The sequence below is a fragment of the Lutjanus erythropterus genome, chromosome 9, assembly GCF_056507025.1.
Source record: "Lutjanus erythropterus isolate fLutEry1 chromosome 9, fLutEry1.hap2, whole genome shotgun sequence".
In the NCBI taxonomy this organism is placed as follows: domain Eukaryota; kingdom Metazoa; phylum Chordata; class Actinopteri; order Lutjaniformes; family Lutjanidae; genus Lutjanus; species Lutjanus erythropterus.
In genome coordinates, this window is record NC_139325.1 from 23,416,286 (window position 1) to 23,440,250 (window position 23,965).

Sequence of the window (23,965 nt, forward strand, 5' to 3'; positions counted from 1 at the left end):
AGTGTGTCTCTCTATCTATCTGGGTTCATGACGTATGTGAGTGTGAGCGTGCACAAGCAGCGTATGTGGCAGTGAAAGCAGAGATGAGTGTGAGCACATCTGTGTGTCTGCACATCCTGCACTTTCACTTAAGTGTGTGTGTAAGTGTAACAATGAGTTCAGTACCTCCCTCTCTTCCTCCTCCTCCTCCTCCTCCTCCTCCTATTCCTCTTCTCTTGCTCTCTCTGGTGTCATGTAGCCTGTAGACATCCCCGTGTCCTACTATTGCATATAGTTCAGTGCCCCTATAGTGTCAGTCACTGTCCACCTCCTGCATGTGCTTGTTTGTAAATACACCAAATAAAATGATCAGAATAAATCAAACCTGCACAGCTGTCTGAGTCATATTTTTGCCTTTAAAGGAACATTTCATACATCCATGTCTATCAAGACACATATGGAGTGAAGACTGAAGGAATTTTAATATTAGTGTATTTTTTGACAAAATGTAAATTATCACTATACTGACATGTTTATTATTTAACAGGCTGTTTCACTTAGGGACTAGTTTTGTAGTTGTGCACAGAAGACTGACAGGGGGCTGCAATTATCATGTCACACTGAAGTTGACCTTTGACCTTTGGCTATAAAATGTCAGCATGTCATCATTTTATCCCATTAGTTCATTGTATAAAATGTTGTCACATGAATTCTTGAATTATTGTCACCCTTGAGTCCAAGTGGACGTTTCTGCCAAAGTTGAATCCCCTGAAGGTGTTCTTGAGATATCACATTCACAACAATGTGAGATATGGACGTACAGGTAAGATGAAAAAGATTAATTTCTGATTTTGGGATGATTTGTCCCTTTCATGTAAAAAGCCTCACTAATCACAGTTTATATGTTGAGAAAAATGTAGAACATAACTCAGAAAACATACATGTCCTGTATTTGTTGCTCTCTTTAATATGACGCAAAGGTATTGACTACTCAGAATTGAGCCTTCAATAAAACACCTTTAATACCTGACGCCATCCTTTTAAGTCCACGGGGAATACTTCTCTCACTTCTTTGCTCCGATCTAAAGATCCCCGGATGCCCTCGGATGTTGTGAAGGGCACAAAGAGGAGAATAAATCTCCGGAGTGAGCCGCAGCCCTCCCCCATCTTGTAACCGTGTTCCTTTTGATAGCGTCCTCCATTGTGGGTCATTATGGAGGACAACACAGTGCGAGATATACAATCTAACACCACTAGATAGCACTGTTAGCTCAAGCTGATTAAAATCACTGCAGTATAACCTCCCAAAAACACACACACACTCACTCACACACACACACAAAGCAAGAGGAAGAAGGCCTTGTAACTGATACACCAAAGAGCCTGCAGGGTTTAGTACTAGTAGACATAAAATGCTTTTATTATCATGGTTATAGAGGCAAAAAGTCTGAGCTGACATTCTATGGCGTTGAGTTATTATAACGGTTTGTTTTTGATGTTTTGCTTTTCAGATGCACATTATCAGAGAGGCAACAGGCAAAGGTTACATGACATGCAAACTAGATAAATAACTCTTTATGTGTGTGTACCTTTGCTATAAAGTTAATCATCCACTGGCAATAATGTAGTGCTCTTAGTTAAAAAAGGAAAGAGGGAAAAATATACATACAGTATGTAAACAGTCAAAGAAATTGCACTTTCTTGGCTTGTTATTAGAAGCCACACTACTGAAAGAGAGCAGAAGTTTAAACACTGGAAAAAACTAATTCACTGTCACTGATTGTCTGACCAATAAAAAAAAACAAAAAAAACAACGTACACTCAGCTAAAAAAAGAGACAAATTATGTAACTCTACAAAAAAAATCATATACAATCATAGTCAATTTTAAGGAGAAATTACTGATATATTGGTCAGCTGTATAATCTGTTAAAAAGATGTTAGTAAAATGAAAGATTTGATTATTAAGTTGTATGTATAATCCCAATAGTATTGTCATGTATAATAGTACTTTTACACGCTACTGCTGATAGAAGGAAAACAGGTCTCTCTCTATGTACATTCACATGAAACTAAACGGTTACTTCCACTAAGTGGATTAATTAGCCCAATGCTCCTAAGATGAGAACAATCTACTATGCAACTGTACAGAACAAAAAAAAAAAGACCTCCAATCCTCAAATATTCACAACTTACAAAAACATAACAAAGGAATAAGTCCTTATATAGTCCTTATCAGAGGAGATATTGCTTTTTAAAGACTGCATGAGTTCGCTTAGGTACGTACACGAGACAACATGGCACTTCTACAGAGCATTTGGGGCAAATCAATTCTCGTTTTCATTCCCTTTCCTCTCTCCGTTCTCCCCCCCTGAGGACATTCTGATTGTCAATGCTCTGGAGCAAAGAGCGAAACATTCTCAAAGGCAGTCTGAAGTAAACAAAACACTTAGTTTTTACCCCTCTCCCTCCCTTCCCTCAGGAAGCAATACTGAAAATAGTCAACAATAAACATTCCTATCATGAATATATTTAGTCCATCTCTTTAACAGACAGTACTCAAGCTGTCTTTCTTTTCTTTTTTTCAAAAATAACTTTCTTAAAACCTCATTAGAAATTCTCTTGCAGCGATGCCAAAATTCCTATCACTAAGCCCACCCCCCTCCCCTGCCTATTCACTGGTACATAGCAGACACTGTCTTGGTAAAGTGAAGAAAAAACACCCTAACACTGTCGTCTCAACAGCTTTTAACTGGTTCACTTCTCCTTGTGTCATTTTCCCAAAGGTGCAATGTGACTTTGAAAGCTTAACGATTAAATGAGGGTTCAATTTTGACCTAGTTAGGGCCCAGGCTACATTTTTGTTCCCTCGGGCAGTTTGTGAACTCCTCGTCTCTTGGAAACTTCAGAGCCGAAATGCTGAGTACCATATATGTCCACTTTCAGTCTCCAAATAAAATGTCTTTTCCCGCTTTGCTTAAGGTGCCGAAGTTAAGAGCGATCAAAGTGTATGTGTGTGTTTATAGTGTGTCCACTCAGCATACATACAGTCTTTTTAGTGTGCTTGTTCATCCAGCACTAGTGCAAATTCATTTCAGCTGGTCTGTTTCTGTCTTTCGTTCTTTCATCCGGGACAGCCTATCTCCGTTTCTCTCATCCCTCGCCGCCTGGACAAAAGATGTGTTGCCATGGTTTCATCCTTGGTGTGATGCCCTTCAGAGCGCTAGGTTCAACACACTCATCTGTCAGTGTGTGAGATGTCTTTCTTGCATTTTTCAGCCGCTATAATTCTCCAGCTCTCTTTCTCACTTTTTCTCGTTCATTATCGCTTGTGGCGCTGCTACTGTTAATAGCAGTGTTATGACATCAGTTCCTGTCCATCTGTCCAGTGGTGGGCCTGGTCCCTTTCGGAGAGTGGTCCCACCTACACAAAGGCAAAGATACTATCAGCAAAAGCCATGAATGTACAACTGTACCTCTCTGAGTCAAGGAAACTGAAAAAACAAGGAACGGACATGACGTCACTGTTGCCACACTTGAAAGCTCTTTGAGCAGTTAGCATAGCGGCTAATGGACAGACCATTTCATCTGACCTTTTATTAGTGAGAGCGATGAGGCATCGTCATTCTGGTGAGTTATATAGTATAAAGAAACGCAGTGATGTAAATGTGGGGTTGATCGATGGAGAGGAGAGTGTATCTATGAAATAGTTTGATTAGTGATGGATTAGTATAGTGTGAGAGTGGGGGTAGGACTAGACAAGCATGTTGCTTCTTCCTACTCCTTTTCGGACATGAAACATTAGTTTATGTTTCTCATTGTCAGTTTGTTCATTATCTATTGTTTTGTCTCTGTTTTGTTTTGTTTTTCTCTACATGCTATTTTAATTTTTTAACTGTTCGAAATAAATAAAAATCAAGTCAAATCAAATATTTCATTTGATCTGTATATTAATATAGTACTTTATTTGCATGTAAGTAGAGCCTGACTAATATATTGGCCGCCCAATATTATATCAATCTATATCAGTATTGATGTATATGTATCAGTGAATATGCACTAATATATTTTTTTTTAAACAGATCATAGAGCAGATTGTTTTTTTAATAGCTTTATAGGCAGCTTTTTATATGTACTGATGCTTTTTCTCAATTCAAGTTTAATATGTAATTTGTCCAGTTTATTTAGTTTTATTTATAGTTATTTGGAATTATTTAAATTACTGGTGAAACTTTAATGCTTAAGTACCCTGATGTCATTTTGGATAATACAGTTTATTGTTAAATTGTAAAATATCCTGCCTCCATCATCCATCTTTGTTGCACATGTTTGATAATCACATTTGAAGAGTCATTGCAAAAATGTGTGTTTATGTATATATTCTATATTATATTCTCTAGTAAGAATATCAGCTGATATCAGAATTCTTTTACTCCCTAATATTGGCATTGGCCTGAAAAATCCACTATCAGTCAGGCTCTATATGCAAGTCACCAGGGATGTTAAACTTGTAAAGCTTGTCACATGAAATATTTGCCAGAAAATTCTTTTTTCTTTTCTTTTTTTTTTTTTACATTTAAGTTTTTATTGGACCTTTAAAACATCTATATATTTTATATATATTTTGTTTGTAACATTTTTGATACATCAGACATTTATGAAAATTCATTGATCACACTAATTTAGATTTTAGAAACAAAGTATTGTTCGATATTTTGGGAAAATCTGGAGTATTTCAATTGGTTTTGCGTCTTTATTTTTTCAAACAGGAATCTTTTCATTTTGCATTTTAGTTGGCAAAAACAGCTTGGTCAATGTCAGTTGAATTTGTCAGTGTAACACACAATTATGATAGCTAAGAAACTGTTTTCGTTAAAATCTAACACTTTTTTTAAAAAAAAGATTATTTTCCGGGCATTTTTTGCCTCTAATCACAAGACAGCTAAAGATATGACAGGAAAGGGGGTAGAGGGGGAGAGAACGGCACGCAACAAATGGGTCGCAAGTGGGAGTCGAACCGGCGGCCGCTGAAAGTGAGCTGACAGCCTCGGCACACGGGGCAAATGCTCCACCAAATGGGCAACAGGGACGCCGCCCGCAATTAAAAACACAATTATTAGCAAGTGCTCACTTGCTCATAACTGTTGCATCACACAGGTGGTTATGATGAGAGGAGGTTGCAAATGTATGTAGAAAATGCATATAAATATTTAAATTTCCACTCTAAATTTATCTGAAGACAATATTTCAATCTTAAATTAGTTTGTTTTAGAGTGAATTTGTGATTGAAATTCAATAGAATAATTACTGAGGAATTCACAAATATATTATCTTATGCACCAGCTGTATCATAGTTGATACACATGATTTTACTTTGAAATAAGGTGCAAAATAGTAAGTAATTATAGGTTGTTTCACTAAAGTAAATGGCAGCACTCACATCCAAGATATCTTGGCTACATTTTTTCACATTGGCAGGAAGTGGAGATGCAGCATCTATCTTTATTCATACCAAAGATCAAAGCTCGTATTCATAGATATGTCAGGTTTTAGTGCACATCTCCTTGCTTTTCCCATAAGCTTTGATAGAATTGGCACCAAGCATAGTGTTTGAACATTTGTATAACAACGTAATGACCCCTTCCTGTTTCTGTATCTGATGCTTGACTCACCTCTCTCTGTTAGCTTATGAATGCTGCAGGGTCAAAAGTAAATCATTCAGCCGTTTCCTCCTCTGTTCTCTGCTGCAGACTTCTTCTTCCCCTCCTCGTTTTTCTTCCTCTCCCTCCTCCTCTTGTCTGCTTTGGGTTCTGGTGGGCTGTGGTCAACAAGTAATGGCAAAAGCAGATTTTTATCCCTGTGGAAATTTGCATTCTTAAAAGAAAAGATCTCTTCTTTCTTTTTTTTTCATGTGGGTGCATTTATTAACTCACACATGGGCTGGCAGTGAGTGAGCTGGAGGTGTCCTGACTCTGATGATGGTGGGGGTCACTGCTGATAACCGTCACCTCCACCCCCACTGGCTGATCTGAGGGTCAGAGGTCAAACAGCATGTTAGTAAAGGAGGGAGTGAAAACAGCACGAGACGTCATTTCTTTGACAGATATATCTGTAATTATGTGAGTGTCCTTATTTCCCCCATGATTCCTATCTGCCACCAGTCGGGGAGTCTTTGATGGAAACTGTGTGGTTTCACTGCTAATGGGGAAAGTTGATGCCTGCTGCGTTCTTGGACACCAAGAGTGGATGACAGAAATGGGGAAACATTTCTGCAGGCTGAAATTCTGTGGTTGGAAAACCACTTAGTTTGTGCTGCTGAGTATGATATGGAGAGACAAGCCAAATATGAGGACAACGGGCTGTAAGCAGAACGCGCACACACACACACACACACACACACACGAACATGCACACATTAAGTAAAAGACACGACACAGGACACCAGAAGACGTTTATAAAGGTGTACAGTCAAAATGAAAATGAGTTCAACCACATACACGTATGCATACACAAACACCTACAGAAACAAAAACTAACACACACACTTGCTTCATGGACCTGACTTGATGTGGCTGTCGTCCCCATTGGCTCCATCACAGGACAGATGTTGTGAGTCCCTCTCGTCCCCCTCCGCGTCCCGCTCCCTCTCCCTCTCTATCCTCAGTCGGATCTGTCGGTCTCTCACCAGCTCCCAGTTCCTCACGAGGAACACGTGGTGCTTCACCACAAAGCTCCTGGCCCGAGCACACGGGGGAGGAGAAACACCAGCCATTAGTTCAGTTAACAGCGCATCAAGTAAGTTTGTCTTGAAATGTGAATCGCTGTTTCCTTTCCGTACCTCTCACTGCTGGTCAAAGGCTCCATGTCGAGGTGAGGAAACAGGCTGGTGATGTCACTGGAGCTCTCCTCCTGTAAAACAGAAATAAAATGGAGGGAGATGCACGTTTTAATAGTTATCAAAGCTGCATTCTCACTGGGGTGAATCAACATTAAACAGTAACTTCGGTATTTTCCAATCTGGACCTAATTTGCCCATGTTTTTGTGTCTGAATGATTAATGGGGACAACATTTTTTGAAACTAGTCCAGCATTGAGTGAGACTGCTGCAGTCATCAGCCTGAAACAAGCTGCAACGGGCAACTGCACACGACCAAAGAACATGTGCTAACAGTGCTTGTATTTGCCACTGACAGGCTCAGATTGTTATTCTAAGTGTCCAACAACATTATGAAAATGATTCCTAAAGATAAAGAGTTGTTTTTAATAAATAAGATGCAGTAGTTTAACCAGAAGCAGCTGTTTAATTGTGCTCGCCAAACTCAGCAGACTCCTTTTCCAGAAATGGTCATTTTATCATCATCTTCATTCAAACTCAACAGAAACATAAAAAAAAAACTCACCAAAAACATCTTGGCTCATCTTTATAGTGTTCCAACAATCACCAACTCTGGTTTGGTTGAAATAAAAAACCTTTAATTCACAGAGTTAAATGTGAAAATATTAGGAGAGGACCAACATCAGAGAAGCAGCGGGGAGAGACAGAGCCAGACTATTCTCACATAAACTTCTGTAAATTAAAGGTTTATTTCAACCAAACCAGAGCTGGTGATTTTGGAACAGTGAAAAAGTGAACCAAGATGTTTCCTGCGAGTTTTATTTTGTTTGAATGAAGCGTGTTTACAGTGATAAAATGACTGATGATGATGATGGATTTCTGTAACAAGAGTTTGGATGATTTTGGCCAATAAAACAGCTGTTTCTAGTTAAACATATGTTACTTTCATAATGTTGTCAGACAATTAGAATAAGAATCTGAGCCCGTCGGTAGCAGGAACAGGCACTTTCACTGGATGTACTTTGATGGTGAACAGTTGCTCAGACGGATTACGTTGCAGCTTAGTTTCAAGGCTGATGGCTGCAGAGCTCTTGCACAATACTGGATCAGTTTCAAAAAATGTTTTTTTCAATTAGCCTCTTAGACACCAAAACGTGGGAAAATAGGGTCCAGGTTCAAAAATACCAAAGTTACCCTTTACGCCATATGAACTCACCACTGTCTGGTGACAGGATACAGTCCTCTCCTTCAGCCGGCCTGAGAAAGACACAGACAGAAACAGAGTAAGACTCCGTGTGCAAGAGCATTTATCTGGTCCATCATCTAAACCTGAAGATAACAGGTCTGGTAACTCACAGTAACGGCGTTTCCTCTTCAGGGGGACTGCAGGCTGCCTCTGAAGCTGCAGCAACACAAAATGAGGACATGTACATCAATGACATTCCACAAATCTCCTCTTTTATTTCCAAACATGCTTCTGCTCGACCTTTCTAATTTCCTGATTATGTGCAAGCAAACTAAAAAAGAGCAAAAATGCTTTGCTTGGTGCCATTTTTATTGAAGCACACAGGAGATGCATGGAGAAACACATTAAAACTCAACATATGTACGTTGTACGAGCTTTGATGAGGAAATGCCTCTGACAAATGAAGAGAACACACCTCAGAGAATAATGTACTGAAAGATTTTTTTTTAATGTGAGCATGTTGTTGGTCTCAAAATAGTGTCCAAAGATGATTATAAGTAAGAGTTTAATATAAAGAAATCTGTTACTACCCTCTGTCTTTCCTTTTCTCTTATCAGAAACCTTTCGAAAAAAAAACTTTTAACAGTAAAGCAGCTCTCTCAAACTCAGTGAATAAAGGAAATTTTCAATAATTTACAGTTTAAAAAAATCCAGTGTACATTGAAGGGCTCTCCCAAGAAATTTTAAAAGAGATGGGGGCCTTTCTTTGTCTATGCAGAGAAATTTATCTTTCCAGTTATCCCAGAGTAAGACTCCATTCTTAGGTTATTAATATTAATAGGTTATTAAGCTTACTTAAAGATGTGAAATATGACCAAGACGCCTGTTTTCTCTGTGATTGTTATGTACTGTATGTTGTTTTTTTTCTGCAGTACTATCACCATGAGTCACTGTCACTCACAAGTGTGTAAAACAACAACAAACAAACTTATGCCTGGTGCCTTGATGTGATCATAATATCAAAAATGCTACATTACATTACATAACATTTGCTAACAGGCTCACAGTTAATTTAGTTAGGGTATTATCACAGTTTATCTAACTTAATAACTGTATAAAAAGTTCCAGCCAGTTATAAATCTAGCATAACATTAACATAACTTGCATACAAATAAATTATCTAATTAACATACAAATCAGATTAAACATATCTGGAAAACACATGAATCATTCGCTAAACAACAACACAACAAAAAACTGCCTGCCTCCATCACTCAGACTGATAACCTGTGAAGCTGAGAGGGGAGAGATGAAGCACAGGTCTGCTCATTCATCACTACGCTGAGAGATCTCATGTGTGGCACCAACACAGTGACATAATGACCCTTTCTTCTTTTTTTAATTTCCTTGATTCTGTGTTCTGGGGCTCTACTGTACCTGATTGTGCTGCCACAGCCACATAACATCGTATGGTAATTGGAAGTGAATTCGCTTCAGCCTCAGGTACTTCCCTGCAGGACGCAAAGAGAGTTTGGATGAACTATCACAGCCACAACAAACTACAGCAGTATTTGCATTGTCTTATATACTCACCGACATGTATGGGAGCAGGCAGAAGGCTGTATTCGCGCTCCTCTGGTGAGTAATCCAAACTCTCTCTGCACAGCTGCTGGGAGTGGGAGGGGGGACTGGGAAAGAGACAAATTAAATACATTAGAATGGTTTCTTTTGCATTGCTGCATCGTTGCAAAAGAAACCATTTTGCTTTACAAAACGATGCAGATGATACAATTACATACACACCCAAAGTTTCTGTATCATAAATTCAAGAGGCTCAGCAATCTGTTTTTGATTCTCAGCCAGCAAGTTATTGCTCAGTAAAGCAAAAGTCTATTTGATGCTTCCTGGTGTAAGGCAAATGCAACGCTTTGGTTTTAACTTGTAATGACAGTAGATCTCTTCAGAAAGTGGAAAAAAATTAAATATCTATGTGCATGGACTGACTCAGACTTTACCTTTAAGTATATTTTGGTGTTGGGGTCCTGTATCATTCTAGACATTGTTTTACATTTAATTTCAGAAAGAGACTTGTTTCACAACTTATTGTCGCTGGCCTGTTAAAACACTCATCTCCAAATTTGATGATAATGAATTTTTCATGAAAACTGAAGGAGGAAATGCTCCAATATGAGTTGAGACATTTCTCCTATTTCTTAAGCCAAACAAACCATTTACAAAGACACCGGATCATCTGAAAAATGCACTGCCACAAAATTTAACCATTGCTTGTTTTTCTTAGCTCCTGAAAAGCTGACATTTTGTAGATACGTTTTTTTGTAAGACAGCAACGTAACTACCTAAAGGGCTATGATGAAACTGTTTACCATAATGTTTCTAAAACTGAATTTCGTCCCATCAGTGTTATATAAAGCAGACTAGATTTATACTGGGCTGTTATTTTTTTTACACACGATTGTAAAATGTTACACACACGCAGGTGGCTCAGTCTAGATGCAAGATGCCAGTTTCACTGGTATAAACTTATTTTTAAATGTATTAACTTTAAGTATTGATTTTTTTTGTTCCTCATACCTCAAACTATCACTAAGAAGCTCTGATCAGATCATTTTTATGGACTCCTTTGAATCTAAGAAATTTGCTAAAAAAAAGTCATTTATGTTTTGAGTTCTTTATTGGAATAAATTACCTGTAAATATCTGCTCTTTGTCATTATTCAGTATTTAAAAATGTTTTGTTTTGGTAATGCTTTCACTTTTCCTATTTGGTATTGTATTTAGTTATTTGTAGATTGATATTTTTTTCCTTTTCTTTTTTTATTGTATCTAGTCTGAGGTTGTACCTCTTTTTTCCTTTCTCCTCTTTGATTTGTTATTTAGTTTATTGTTTGAGGTTGTCTGTTGTTTGTTGTGTCATTGAATATGTTATACTACAATATTCTGTGCCATATGTCAACTGTACGATATATAGAGTATTATTATTTATGCTGCTATACTTCTGATTCTGAGTCTGATTTCTGATATAATGTGTGTTGCACTGTTCTGTTTTCCCCTTGACAATGAGATGATGTATCTTGAGGTTTTTATCCAGAGACAAAACATTTCTTGAAACATATCTGAACAATTTTTCATGAATTCAACTCACTCTGTAGTCTTGTAATCATCAGAGTAAAGACCTGCCCTCAGAAACTTCTTCCTCGGAGGACCATCTGCTCTCTCCTCTCTTTGGATGGCTATTGGCTGGGATGGAGCCTGGTCAACGTCTGATTGGCTAAAACATTCAGGGGGCGTGTCACACTCTGGTTTATCCTCAGCGACACTAAAAGGAAAGCATGAAGAGAGAGGTAGAATGATAGAGAGGAAAAAGAGAAAGAAAGAAAAGGCACTGGTTTAGCACACAGTGCTGAAAACGATGTGTTAATATAGCAGTAGCGAGTGGTTGTATTGAATTTTCAAGTCAACCAGCTCAGGTGCTTTATGATACAGGTGTGAGTGTTTACCTCTGATGACAGGGAGAATCACCGTGTTTTCTCTTGCGTCCTCTCTTCCTCCTGGCCTGCAGCTCCAGCTCCGTCACCTGCAGAATCGCGTCACCTCCCCGATCTCTCTCTGGCCCTCTCTCCTCTTTCCTCCCTCCCACCTCTCTCCCATCTCTGTTGTGGCCGTGTCCTGGCAAGAAGTCAGGTGATGACATGGAGGGAGCTGCAGACGAGTGCGTGGGGGAGGACACAGCGGAGGGCAGTGGGTGCTTTCTGGGCCGCCCTGGCCTTCTTTTGTTTTTCCCGTCTGCTGTTGGCACACTTTTCTGCTGCCCCCGGCTCCTCGAGTCACCTTGTAAACCTGCAGTCATTGAAACAGAAAGAGGAGGGAGGAGGAGGTGGGGGTGGGAGGAGAAGGGTGGGGTGTAAGTGGCAGAGAGGAAATGAGACAGATGTGGATCAGTGATTGAGCCAGCAGGAGGTGTGAGGTGAGGCCAGTCTAGGCTGAGTCATGCGGGGCTGCAGATTAGGTGAGTCACAACATTTCCTCTGACCAGATCACTTCTGGGAAATGCATTAAGAGGTGATTTATGTACACACAGTCACGCAGCAAAAAGCCACAAGAATGGACACAAACACTGCACAGAAAGATGACTTTAATAAGGCTGCCAAAAAAAACACTGATTCTCTTAGGTATTGTGGCTTTTTTATGAATCCTGAACCTTTCTCTATACCTTAATCAAGAATTTAAGAATATATTTTTATATATGTGAATGCATGAGTCCATTAGCAACGCTAACACATAATGGGAATTCCCATTAACAGAAATTAGCATCACGACTGCAGTAATATTATCGTTGCACTCTTAGAATTAAGGGTTCCCAAAGGGTTCTTCCTGAAGGGCTGAGGTTCTACCCAGAACCACTGGCTTCTGAAGAACCAATTTTGAAGTAAAGGTTCATCAAGGGTTCTTTGTAAGTCTAGGAAAGCACGAGTTCTAAAAAAAATGTTGTCAGACTGTAAAAATGAAGACTGACCACAATACAATACAATCTATGGGATTCAAGCATTTTTGCCTTATCTGTAGAACACATAAAGGTTCTTCGCAGAACCATCGGAAGACAAGAGGGTTATAGGTGAAACCCTTTTAAAATATATTAAGTCTCCTTGGACAGGTTCTAGATGAAATCCTTGGAATATAAAAAGGTTATTAGTAGAAACTCCTAGGTTGGTTCTAGATGAAACTTTGGAATATAAATGGGTTCTCTAAAGAACCTCCTAGGAGTATTCTAGATGAAACCTTAGGAATATAAAAAGGTTCTTGATAGAACCTGGGTGGGCTCTAGATGAAATATTTGAAATAAAAAAAAAATCCTCAATAGAACCACTGAAGGAGTACTCCTTCTATGGGTTTTGGAAAGAACCCATAACGTTCTGGTTGGAACCATTACAACATAGAAGGGTTCTCTGTAAAAACCTGTTATAGGTGGTTCTGAGTGGAACCTTACACAGATGGTTGTAAGTATAACCCTTTATTTTGGATTTGAGGTAGAACCCTCTGAAAAGGTTCAAAGTGAAAACTTTTATAAAAGATTCTACCAGGAACCAAAAAGGGTTCTCCCATGGGGACAAATCAAAGAACCCTACATGGTTCTAGTTAACATTTGTATTTCTAAGTGTGGATCTAGCTTCAACACTCCACACTGACCAACAACAGCAACCACAAAGGCTCAAAACTCAAACGTTTTTTTTATAAAAGGACAGTTTTCAAGTTCAATTCAACATGTGAAGAAATGTTCATTTAAAGGCTCAGACTTATGTTTTGCACAGTTTTCAGTTTGGGGGCTCTGTTCATTTTGGCCTAATATCTTATTTTATTTATTATTTTCCTATGACACCAGCTTTATGAGCAGGAACAGCTAAATGTAGCTGCTTTGTGTGTGTTTTTTTTTCTGTAATTCACCATTTTATATGCAGTATAGAAACAATGCTGCTGAAATAAAACTCGGTGATGTTCGATGTTTTATAGAGTCTCTAGAAGTGAATGGTTCAACTTTTTCATATCATCTGTTGTTAAAACAGAAAACATAAATCACAATAAAACATAATATCGAATTGAAAAACTAGCAGAATCACAACACTGACATAATGAATTGCCACCAGAGTATCATGATAGCATCGAATCAGTGGATGACTGTCTTCCCAGCCCTACTTTTTAATATGATCATGCACACGTATGCACTCCTAATGTGGAGCAATCTCAAAAAGCTGAGCAGACAAAGACAGAGAGAGAAAAGTGTGTGTGTGTGTGTGTGTGTGTGTGTGTGTGTGTGTGTGTGTGTGTGCCCATGCTAGCGTGCGGTATTTGAAAACACATGTGTGTTTAGTTAGATGACGAACTGATGTCAAATGTATTCCACCTTCTTCAGAAACAACATTTTCCTCTCACAAGCTCTCTGTGCCCCCGTTCTGACCTCGGTCCTATTCCTTCATCAATCACTCCTGAGGTCATCTATCTTTTTGTTCCATTTTCCACAGTCCCTGACAAGACTGACCACTCTTTCCTTATTGGATTTTTCCAAGTCAAATAAGCCCTGTTGGCCAGCACTGAGGGATAGGCCGGGCTTTAAATAGCCAATCTGGCGGTTAACTAATGACTGTGTTCACTGGGTAGCCCCGGCCTGTAACAGCGTGCGGTTCACTGCAGACCGGGAAGATTTCAAAGATTTACTGGAAGATTCCCATCAAGATGCTGCCCTCCTGCTATAACACTTCTTAAAAATTCCAACAGAGAGTGGTTGCTGAGTGGTTGCATTTGTGTGCGTACGTGTGTGTGCGTGTGTGTGGTAGCAGGGGGTGTTAGGCACGTCCCCTGCTCAGCAGAGGGAGTCTGAAATTGGCTATAAAAAGAACGGAGTCTGATTTCCTCTCAAACAGCCTCCAGGCTTTGATTTGTGGCTCAACAACACCTGAGAAAAAGCAACGCTGTCTGTCACTATATTGGGAAAACTATCGTTGCCACAGTCTCATAGCCACACTGTGCAAATATAAAAAATCTGTCACACGGTGCAACTGAAAAGAGCCCCTTGGCTTAAAATCACTCAGCTAGCTGTCATGCTTTGGGTGCTACTGATGTATTTCAATGATACACACTTCTGATGTTAGATTTGCCATAATATGGAAATTACTGTCCGCATTCTACATATTTTCTGCCAAAGGAATAATTACATAACAGAACTATGCATTCACACAACTCAAACAGCAACATTAAAGGGAGAGCTCACGCAAAAATCAAAAACACATATTTTTCTTATTACTTGTAGTGCTATTTATCCATCTAGATGGTTTTGGTGTGAGTTGCAAGGTTTTAGAGATATCTGCCTCGCTTGTGGTGCTCAAAGCAACAAAAAATTTAAAAAAAAAACATTAGAAAAATCAACAGTAATGTCTCTTTCCAGAAATCATGCCTTGGCTATGAAAGATAATCCGCAGACTTTGTTATGAGCAGCTAGTGCATCTACTCCTGATGGAGAGGTTCATGCTTGTGACAACACAGACTGTAAACATTAACGGTGTCCTCCTTCGCTGAGCTGTAAGGTTGGCATCACTGAGGTAGCTAGTGCAGTGATACGGTTGGTAGATGTAGTTTGGTAGAAAGAAAATCGTTCCTACATGAAACTGCTCACATTAAGATCTGTGGATTACCTTGAGTGTGGTTCCCAGTGGCTATAACAAAAAAGGTATGTAAATAATTAACTTTTTTTTAAACATTTTGGTTTAAAGATGGTTTAAAGTGATTCTTACATTAGTGTGGTGATAGTAATACACTCATTCATTGTAGGAAATTAACACCAGCCACCAGCCAAATGCTGGCTGGTAGATGACAAGACACTAAATACTGATATACTATTGAGTGCCAGGTGAATTTGAACATTTCTCAGTCATTGGCTGGTAGATGCTCACATTTAATTTCCAACCCTGCATTCATTACATTGTTCTTGGTAGTAAAGGTTTCTGACCCCTATCTTGAGAAACCAGGTTGTGATTTCTGGACAGAGACATTGCTGTGGAGTTTTTCAAATGTACTTTGAGCACCACAAGCCGAGTGTCATTTAGTTCCATTATATTGGAAAGAAGGCAGAGATCTCTGTGGCGTCACACCAAAATTAGCTACATGGATGAATAGCACTACAGATAAGAGAAAAAAAATGTCATTTTGATTTTGGAGTGAATCGTCCCTTAAATACTGGAGATTTTTGTAGCATTTATCAAAACAGAGTTCCCAGCCAGACGAATAACTAACACTGCAGTATGGCCAACCAACTTTAGCATCAATGCTAACATAGCCACATACTGAGGCATGAAACAGAGGCACATGCATATCAGTGTGCTATTAATGCACACACTTATATAATCAACAAATTACAAATGCAACACCTGTTTTTGCTCCCAGTTGTCACGACTTGAGGTTAAAAAAAATCCAAGACTTCTTCTGTGCACACAAAAGGTTTGTTTCTCTCAAAAAAAAAATCAGAAATTTGTTACTTTTAAATGTGCAGTTTTTATCTTGAAACTATGGTTATTACAGGAAGAGGCAGAGTAGGGGGGTCATGAAAAGCAGTGGCCTTATGGGGAATAGTTCAGTGCCTAATAAATGTCTTTTTCAAGACACCCCTATGCTGTTTAATCAACATCTCTATATGCCACACTTGTCAGGCGGACGTATTATCTTGGCTCACTAGTATGCATTTTAACACATTTGTGGATAAAATCTGAGAGAAATAAACCTTTTGTGAGCACAGAAAAAGAGTTGCATTTATAGTTTTGTTGAGTGCAGATCAAACCATTCATGATCATGCGTCCTCACCTGCTTCTCTCCTCTCTGTCCACGCTGGCTCTTCCCTCCTCCATGACCTGTCTCCACTTCCTGGATTCCTGCTGACCAATCCACTTCTCATACCCCTCCCCCCTGTTGCCATGGCAGCAGATGTGAACAGGTTGGTGTGTGTTGGGGACGGGGACGTCCTGTACATGTGTGACTCTTCAGCATCCTCACCTTCGTCGTCTTCTCCGTCTGATGCAATCAGTCGGCCTGTCTGCTGCTCCCCAGTGAAGCCTCTCCAGCTGGGGTTTGAGTTTCCAAATCCCGTCCCTCCCAGGCCGCCAAATTTCGTCCAGCTCTGGCCCAGGCCACCCCAGCCTCCTCCGAATGATGACAGATGAGAGGAACCCAGCCCCAGTGAGGTGAGAGATGTGTGTTTGTACCTCTCTGTTGAAGATGATGATGATGATGAGGCAGCAGCAGCAGCAGTGGAGGAGAAGGAATCATTTCCATTCTCACACAACCAAGACGACTCTTTACCCAGCATACTCCCCATCCCTCTCGCCCCTTTCCTTCCTCCTTCTCCAGGGCCCAAAATGAACCCTGACCTCTGCTTTGAGCTGGCTAACCCCTCCCTTTCCATTCCATCGTCCTCCTCATCCTCGTGCAGCTCCTCCTCCTCGTCCATGTCCCGCTCGCAGTGCCTGTGACGGTGTTTATGCTTGTGTTTGTGTTCACTCCGCCCACAGCCACAGGAGAGGCTGGATGTGAACCCTGAGCTGAGGTGAGAGCCTCCTCCTCCGCCTCCTTCTTCAACCTCTCCTCCTAAAGCTCCCTCCCTCAGCAGCCTGCTCCTCCGCCTGTGGAATCTGGCGGGGTTGAGGAGGAAGTGGGCGTGATGGGGCTGATGGGGGGCATACTGGTGCGGTGAAGGAAGTGGGTAGGAGCTGGGGAGGTGGTGGTAAAGCGTTGTGGCTGGTGGATAGCTGCTGTAAAAGCCCATGTTCTCAATCGTCTCCTGGAACTTTGACGGGCAGCCACACTGCCTGCGGTCCGGCTTCCTGTTACAATGAAGTGGCTGGCAGGGGTAGAATGGCTGCGGGGAGAAGGAGGTGTTAGCAGAGTAAGACGGAGGATGAGGCGAGTAGAAGCCGTTCAGATTGATCCTGAAGATGTTGGAGCGGAGAGAATGGGATGAAGAGTGATGCCGCCTTCCTCCAGCGCTCCCATCAAAGCCCTGTCCCAGTCCTGTCCTTGCCCAACCTCGACGTCCAATGTGGACCTCGCTGAACTGCCCGATCAGATCTTCAAGCTCCGCCAGAAACTCTGGATCCTGCATGTGCAGCTGCTGGTGCTTCTTCTTGTGTTTATTCTTCTGTCTCTTCAGTGCATTGTGCCCAAGACAGGGGTAATAATCTGAATGAGTGCACTTGTTGTGTCCTGGGCAGGGGCATGGGCACAGGCAAGTGCAGGAGGAAGAGCAGTCATAGTCCCTCCGCCTGTGCCTGTGTCTGTCTCTGTGGCGCTCTACATTTGTTGAGTTGGTGATGGGGTTTCTAAGGGGTGAGGAGACAGGAGAAGGACGGTCCACGAGAGACGAGGGGTGCCTTTGACTCCCAAGAATCACTCCCGACCCTTGACCCAACCTAAGCATGCCTCGAGCTCCTCTGATCTCTCCTCGCTCTGACACGCTGTTGTTATCCGTCCCAATCCCGCTATCACTCGGCAGTGTCTCCTCGCTGTGCGACTCGCTCCTCGGAGAGGGGGTGGCCTCCTTCAGATGGGCGGGGGAGCCGGGGGTGTGATGCAGCGGAGGCGTGGGACAGGAGAGCTTACATGACGACTGGTGAAAGGGGAAGTGATGTCTCCCCTGACATGGACAACTCTTCTTCACAAAAGGTGAGAGGGAGGACGAGGAAGGAGGACGCGGGGAGGTGCAGGAGGATGATGGGGAAGGGAGGGAGAAAGGGTGAGGGAAAAGTAAGGAGGATGATGGTTCTGTGAGGCTGCCTTCACTGTATGGGCTCTGGGCCCCGCTGGAGTGGGTGAGAGATGGGGAAGGGAAGGGGTGAGGCTGGGGTTGGTTGGAGAAAAGAGACGTTTCAGAAGGGTTGGTAAACAGAGACGACTGAGACGAATTCTGGGAGTTGGTTTGGACCGTTTGAGCTTTCGGTTTGCGTCCTCGCCTCTTGCCCATGTAGATGGTCCCTCTCTTGCTCACATTGATCTGAGGGCCCAGCTTACTCCCGAAGGAGGAGGACAGGGCTGAGAGCGTGTGTACTGTTGTTGCCTCTATCGATTTACACATTCTCAAAGAGGGCTCGCCATCTGCTGCCTCACCTCCTCCCCGTCCCTCCTTCCCTGCATACCCCGACAACATTACCTTGTGAAGCCTCCTCTTCTTTCTTTTCTTCATCTCGTTAATCAGCCTCCTGATCTTTAGCTGCCTGTCCCCCTTTTCAGGAGGATGAAAATCTTTACTCCTGTCTGTATCATCAGTGCGATCTCCACTCTGGTCCTCAGGGAGGATTCGTTTGGGAGGACGGCCACGCTTCTTGGGGCTGGATTTAGACTGACACTGCAGTATAGGACTTGGCTCCAGCACAGGGGCTTTCTGAACTCCGTCACACCCCAGAAGAGGCACCTCAGTAGGGACAGCGTTTGGTGAAAGTCTAGGGGGAGGTTCGTCTAAGCTGGAGCTGTGGGATTTAGGGCGGCCCCTTTTTCGTGCAGGGGTTACGGGGCATCTGGAAGCAGGGGGGCTGGGGTCCGACATGGGGTGACTCTGCTTTGGGGATGGAGGTTTGGTTGCAGAAGTGAGAGGGGTGGAGCTGCTAGAGGGAGCTGGGTGTGACTCATCAGTCTGCTGAGCAGCGGCCTTGGCAGGAAGGGATGTCTTGGGGTTCTGGGGGAAACTTAGTAGTGGATTATGTTGGGAATCCGAAGGCGCTTCCTGATTTTCCGCCCTCTGAGCCCGGTGGACCAGCTTGGTCCAGCTGGGCCGTCTGGCTTTACGTTTTTTGAGCGGTCGGCTGTCCTGCTCTTGGGGGGAAGAAGGGGGAGAGACTGGGGCACGAGCAGCAGAAGGAGCTGGCAGAGAGGGAGGAGCAGAAGAAGAGGGGTGGCTTGGAGGCACAGTTGAATGTCTTGAGACATCTTGTTCTTTTGATTTACTGGCGTCACCTGTTGCTGTTGCTGGCTCGGCTTGTCTAACTGGCTTGCAACTGTCATCTGCCTTGTCTGTCTCTTCTGGTCTGCCTGGATTCACTGCTTTACATGTTTTATCCAGTTTATCAACTGTTTCACCACATTTTGCAGTACTATCCTCTGTTCTTTGCCTGTCAGGGCTAAGTTTATCTCTCTTTTTCTCAGCTTTTCCTCTTTCTTCCCTCCACATATCATCAGTCTTATGTTTTTCATCCTTTTCTTTACCATGCTTTGATTTTCCATCCTTCCCTTTCTCATTTTTCTTGCTCTTACCTTCATCTTTTCTGCTCTCAGTCTTTGCCCTTTCAGCCTCCAACCTATCTCGCTTTGATTTTTTGTCTTTCCGTTTGTCTTTCTTTGATTTCCTCTCTTTCTTTTTCTCTACTGAGGGTTCCTGTTCTTGGGGTTGGACAGAGGAGTGATCAGCAGTAGGGGAGGACTGTGGTTTAGGGGTGACTGAGGGGGAGGAAGAAGAGACTGGCTCTTTATGGGAGCCGGTGGAGACTGGAGGTCTTGTCGAGGAGTCCGTGGATGAAACAGAGGAGGAGCTGCTGTGTTTTCCACCTCTGATTCTCAACGAAGCGGAAGTGCCAAGGATGTCAGCAGTGCCTTTCCCATTCGATAGTCCCTTCTGTTTTGTTGTCTGTACCAAACCATTATGTTTCTTGGAGGTCTTCCCTTCATTCCTGGGTTCCAGGGTTTGGATGCATGGGGCAGAGGGAGTCGTTGAAGCTGTCTGGTCTGCTGTGGGAGAACAGGGTTTGTGTCCTGCAGGGACAGGCTGACCATTGATGTTAGGGAGCTTCTCTTTCTTTACTCTCTCAGATGAGCCATTCGAATTCACCTCCGTCTTATCAGCCAGTTTGTTAGAAACCTGAGGAATGCAAACAGAAGCTCTGTCAGTAGCTGCTACAAGCACAATATTACTTCAGCTAGGACTGTGTATTGACAAGAATCTGATGATATGATAAGTATCATGATATAGGTTATGATTCAATATATTAAAATACTGTAAACAAGGTTATATATTGCTAATTTTAAAATCTAATTATAAGAAATCTGTCATAGTATAAAAGACAACATCCCACATGCATAAAATCTTAAAACGTTTAAATTTTACAACAGAATGATGAAGATAGATAACCACACTGCTATCTAACAGTCAGGAGTTTAAACAACACAAAATGAACCACTGCCATGAATCTTTTCATGACTCACAATAGTGTTTTTAGGGATACCCCTCAGTCCAAATACATTATTCAGGAAAGCACACATAAAGAAATATAAACAGACATTTCATCTATCTGAAGTTGCTCATTATTATTTGGAAAAAATCAGCTCCATGATTACCCTGGAAGACCTAAAAAAAGGTTGCTTATACTTAAATCAAACATTAATTTAATGCACCAAGATTATTCCCTTCAATTGAAGGATATTTTCATACTTGTATATTTATATATGGGCCTAAACCGTAGAACTCCTATGCAAAACAGTCAGTTTCTGAATTGTCTTTATCCCCCAGTTAAAGAGGAGGTGGTCGTGTTTTAAAAATAAAAAGAGAAAGAGAGAGAGGTGAAAAACAGAGTCAAAGAGAGAGATCCAAAGTATAGCATGAGGATGTGAAAATATTTACTTATATGTCAATATTAGACTATTTCGAGGCAACATTTGCATTGACAGTGAATATTAAGTTAGAAAACAAAACATTTGCCCAATTTAACATGGCCTTCAGTATTAACCACACCCACTTCTTGTCTTCTATATGAATAAAGAAACAGAGACAGAAAGTTTTGTTGGTTGAACAGATAGAGAAATACATAATTACATCTCTGTGCAACTCTTGTGTTTTTGAGAATCGATACAGTATCACTGAACATAACATTTTGATACTCAAGTATATCGATATTTTCTCACACCCCTATTGAAATCATTCTGATAAGATTCCAACTTAACTATTTACACCGATGTTAAATAAAGTGGTCTGATAAGATCTGCGTTTACATGCCTCTAAGCATTTAATGAAAATATAATTTTTTGACATGTGCAAAGTGGGTCCGACTGCTGTGAAGTCTAATGGACCAACATCCTACATTGGTGAAGGCCATTTGATATTCACTTTAAATTTAATTTACTTTAAACATTATGTTCAGGTTTCTGGACAAGGACTGTCACCAGATAAAAAATACAATTATTCTGTTAGGTAAGATATTTATATTTAAATCTCAATCAAGACCTAATCTGAACTAAATTTCCCTCTAAAATACATTTAAAAAATTGCTCTCAATAGTCTATGCTCTTCCTGTCATCAAATATTCCAGTTTCAAATTGAATTGATACTGTAATTTTTTTTTAAATATTGAAGGGAACCTTTCAATTTATTTGTTTTTCCTTTTCTTTATTCATGTTTCTTCTGTTTCATCTGCTTGACTTCTTTTTTTGCTTGGAGTTATATCATGTTGATTCATACTTGGTACCCCTTCCTCCACCAAGGCAATCAACTAAGTTGAATCAGCCAAAGACTTGTGATGTTTTGTTGCCTCCATGTTTTTGTTCCTGTTAGAAACTCATTCACATCACCAAATGTTACCCACATGTGGAGCAAACACACGCAGGAACAGCACATGATCGGATTAAGTGTTTACAAGGTTATTAAGCACTAATATTTTCCTACTGAACGAAATATCAAATCCTTACACCGCCCCTCTCAACCCAATTGAAAATTCCTTCCGATTGGGTCAGTGTTTTCTGATTGAGGTGGTTACATGAGGCATTTCTATTCTGAGGCTATTATTCGGATTATTAGTGGAACATTAGGGTCAATATAAACGCAGCTAGCGACAACAACGGCTGCGACGTTCATTAGCTTGCTGTTGATGACAGTGAAGGACAATGGCAAAGAGACAATAACCGAAATGCTTTTGTTTTTGTCCGCCCATTAAAAGAGAGAGTGAGGACAAAATGACTCAATGAGGCAGAGAAAAGAGGGCATACTGAGGAGAAGGAGAGGGTGAGGTGATGGAAACAGGAACGGGGTTGACACAGAAAGGAGAAATACAAAGGCAGAGGAACAGAGAGGAAGGGAGTGGGACAGGGACAGAGGGGGAGTGAAAGATAAATGAGAGCAGGTAGAGAAAAGAGGGGATGTAAAAATAGAAGAGAGGGACAGATATAGAGAGCCGGGCAGAGAGAGAGAAAGCTGCGCTATTGGTAGCTATAAATTGCCACTAATACAGATGAGAAGGCTTGACATTTCGTACTTGTCCTGTAATTTTGGTATGCTGCAGCTTGAGTGGCGTTTGCGCAGCTAAAGCAATAAGCTTCCCCTTGGTGATTGTCATAGGGACTGATGGACCAATGTCTGTAATAGCTCCAAGTGGTTGCCGTGCTGTTGTCCTATTTATAGGTCTGTTTATTTAAATGGGCTGCTTAGGTTTCAGTATTGAGACAATAGCTCATTTGACCTTATTACAACCGAGCACAAAGCCAGGCGATTTTGCACCAGATCGGCCTGTCTGGTGGTTTACTGCAAAAACCAAAACAGAGCAATCACACATACAGTATGTGCCACTAATAATGTAACAGTTAGAGCTGCAATCATTGACAAATCGATTATCAATTGATTATTAAATTTATCAACGACAATAGATTCATCAGTTTGAGTAATTATGTACAAGAAAAAGTCAAAATTCTCTGATTCTAGCTTCTTAAATGTTTTTTTTTTTTTTTTTTAAGTTTCTTCACTCCTCTCTGACAGTAAACTGAATATCTTTGGGTTGGACGATGAGGACATCATCTCAGGCTTTGGGAAATACTGATTGATATTTTTCACCACTGACATTTTAAAACAAACAACTGTTGACTACCACTGATTAATCGAAAAAATAATCAACCCATTAATCCACTGAAAATAATCGTTAGCTGCAGCTCTAATAACAGTTCTATGGCTGTAGCAAATAGGAGTGGGAACCTCATAATTTAATTCCATCCTAGTCCATTATGATTCTGATTCAGAGGGGTAATGTGCAATTCTAAATGATTATTGATGCATCTTTATGCATCAATTTTTTTGATTTTTTTACATGGCTTATTTTTTCTCATTGTGTGACTACTTGTTTTAGCAGATTAGTTGGGCACAACTTGCATACAGTGTGGCTCTTGTCCAGGTCCCTTTTCCCTTCAACTTCATAGAAGCCAAAATGCTTCCATACGCTGGATCTGAAGCCAGGGGGTGCCGGTTGGATTGTATCCATCTGCAGTTGCACACAACCCACACAGCATAACGTCCCTTACAATGTCACCGTTCAATTGGTTCAGCCATAAGGAACGTACAGCCGGTCTTACAAAAGTGTTACAGCCGTGTTACATCATAATGTCAAAATCTGGGTTTTGAATGTCCAATTATTGACTTTTCTGCATTCATTTATAATCTTTCAAGAGATCA

General features: G+C 41.1%; 1 protein-coding gene across 4 annotated transcripts in view; it reads right to left on the reverse strand.

The window, feature by feature from the left end:
• Positions 1-1,370: 1,370 nt before the first annotated feature.
• Positions 1,371-23,965, reverse strand: part of LOC146321510 (uncharacterized) — a 31,525-nt gene continuing 8,930 nt past the window's right edge. Inside the window, exons 3-14 of one of the 4 annotated variants that reach the window (XM_084726701.1) lie at positions 16,363-20,398; positions 11,517-11,856; positions 11,162-11,335; positions 9,593-9,687; positions 9,437-9,510; positions 8,170-8,215; positions 8,030-8,070; positions 6,817-6,887; positions 6,537-6,712; positions 5,912-6,006; positions 5,651-5,796; positions 1,371-3,402 (exon numbers count right to left, since the gene is read on the reverse strand). In XM_084726701.1, the coding sequence (XP_084582827.1) occupies positions 5,665-5,796; positions 5,912-6,006; positions 6,537-6,712; positions 6,817-6,887; positions 8,030-8,070; positions 8,170-8,215; positions 9,437-9,510; positions 9,593-9,687; positions 11,162-11,335; positions 11,517-11,856; positions 16,363-20,398 (5,280 nt within the window). In that variant the 3' untranslated portion in view covers positions 1,371-3,402; positions 5,651-5,664. Of the gene's footprint in view, positions 3,403-5,650; positions 5,797-5,911; positions 6,007-6,523; positions 6,713-6,816; positions 6,888-8,029; positions 8,071-8,169; positions 8,216-9,436; positions 9,511-9,592; positions 9,688-11,161; positions 11,420-11,516; positions 11,857-16,362; positions 20,399-23,965 lie in introns of those variants that run through there. The other 3 variants (XR_014771401.1, XR_014771400.1, XM_084726702.1) reach the window with 3 other exon arrangements.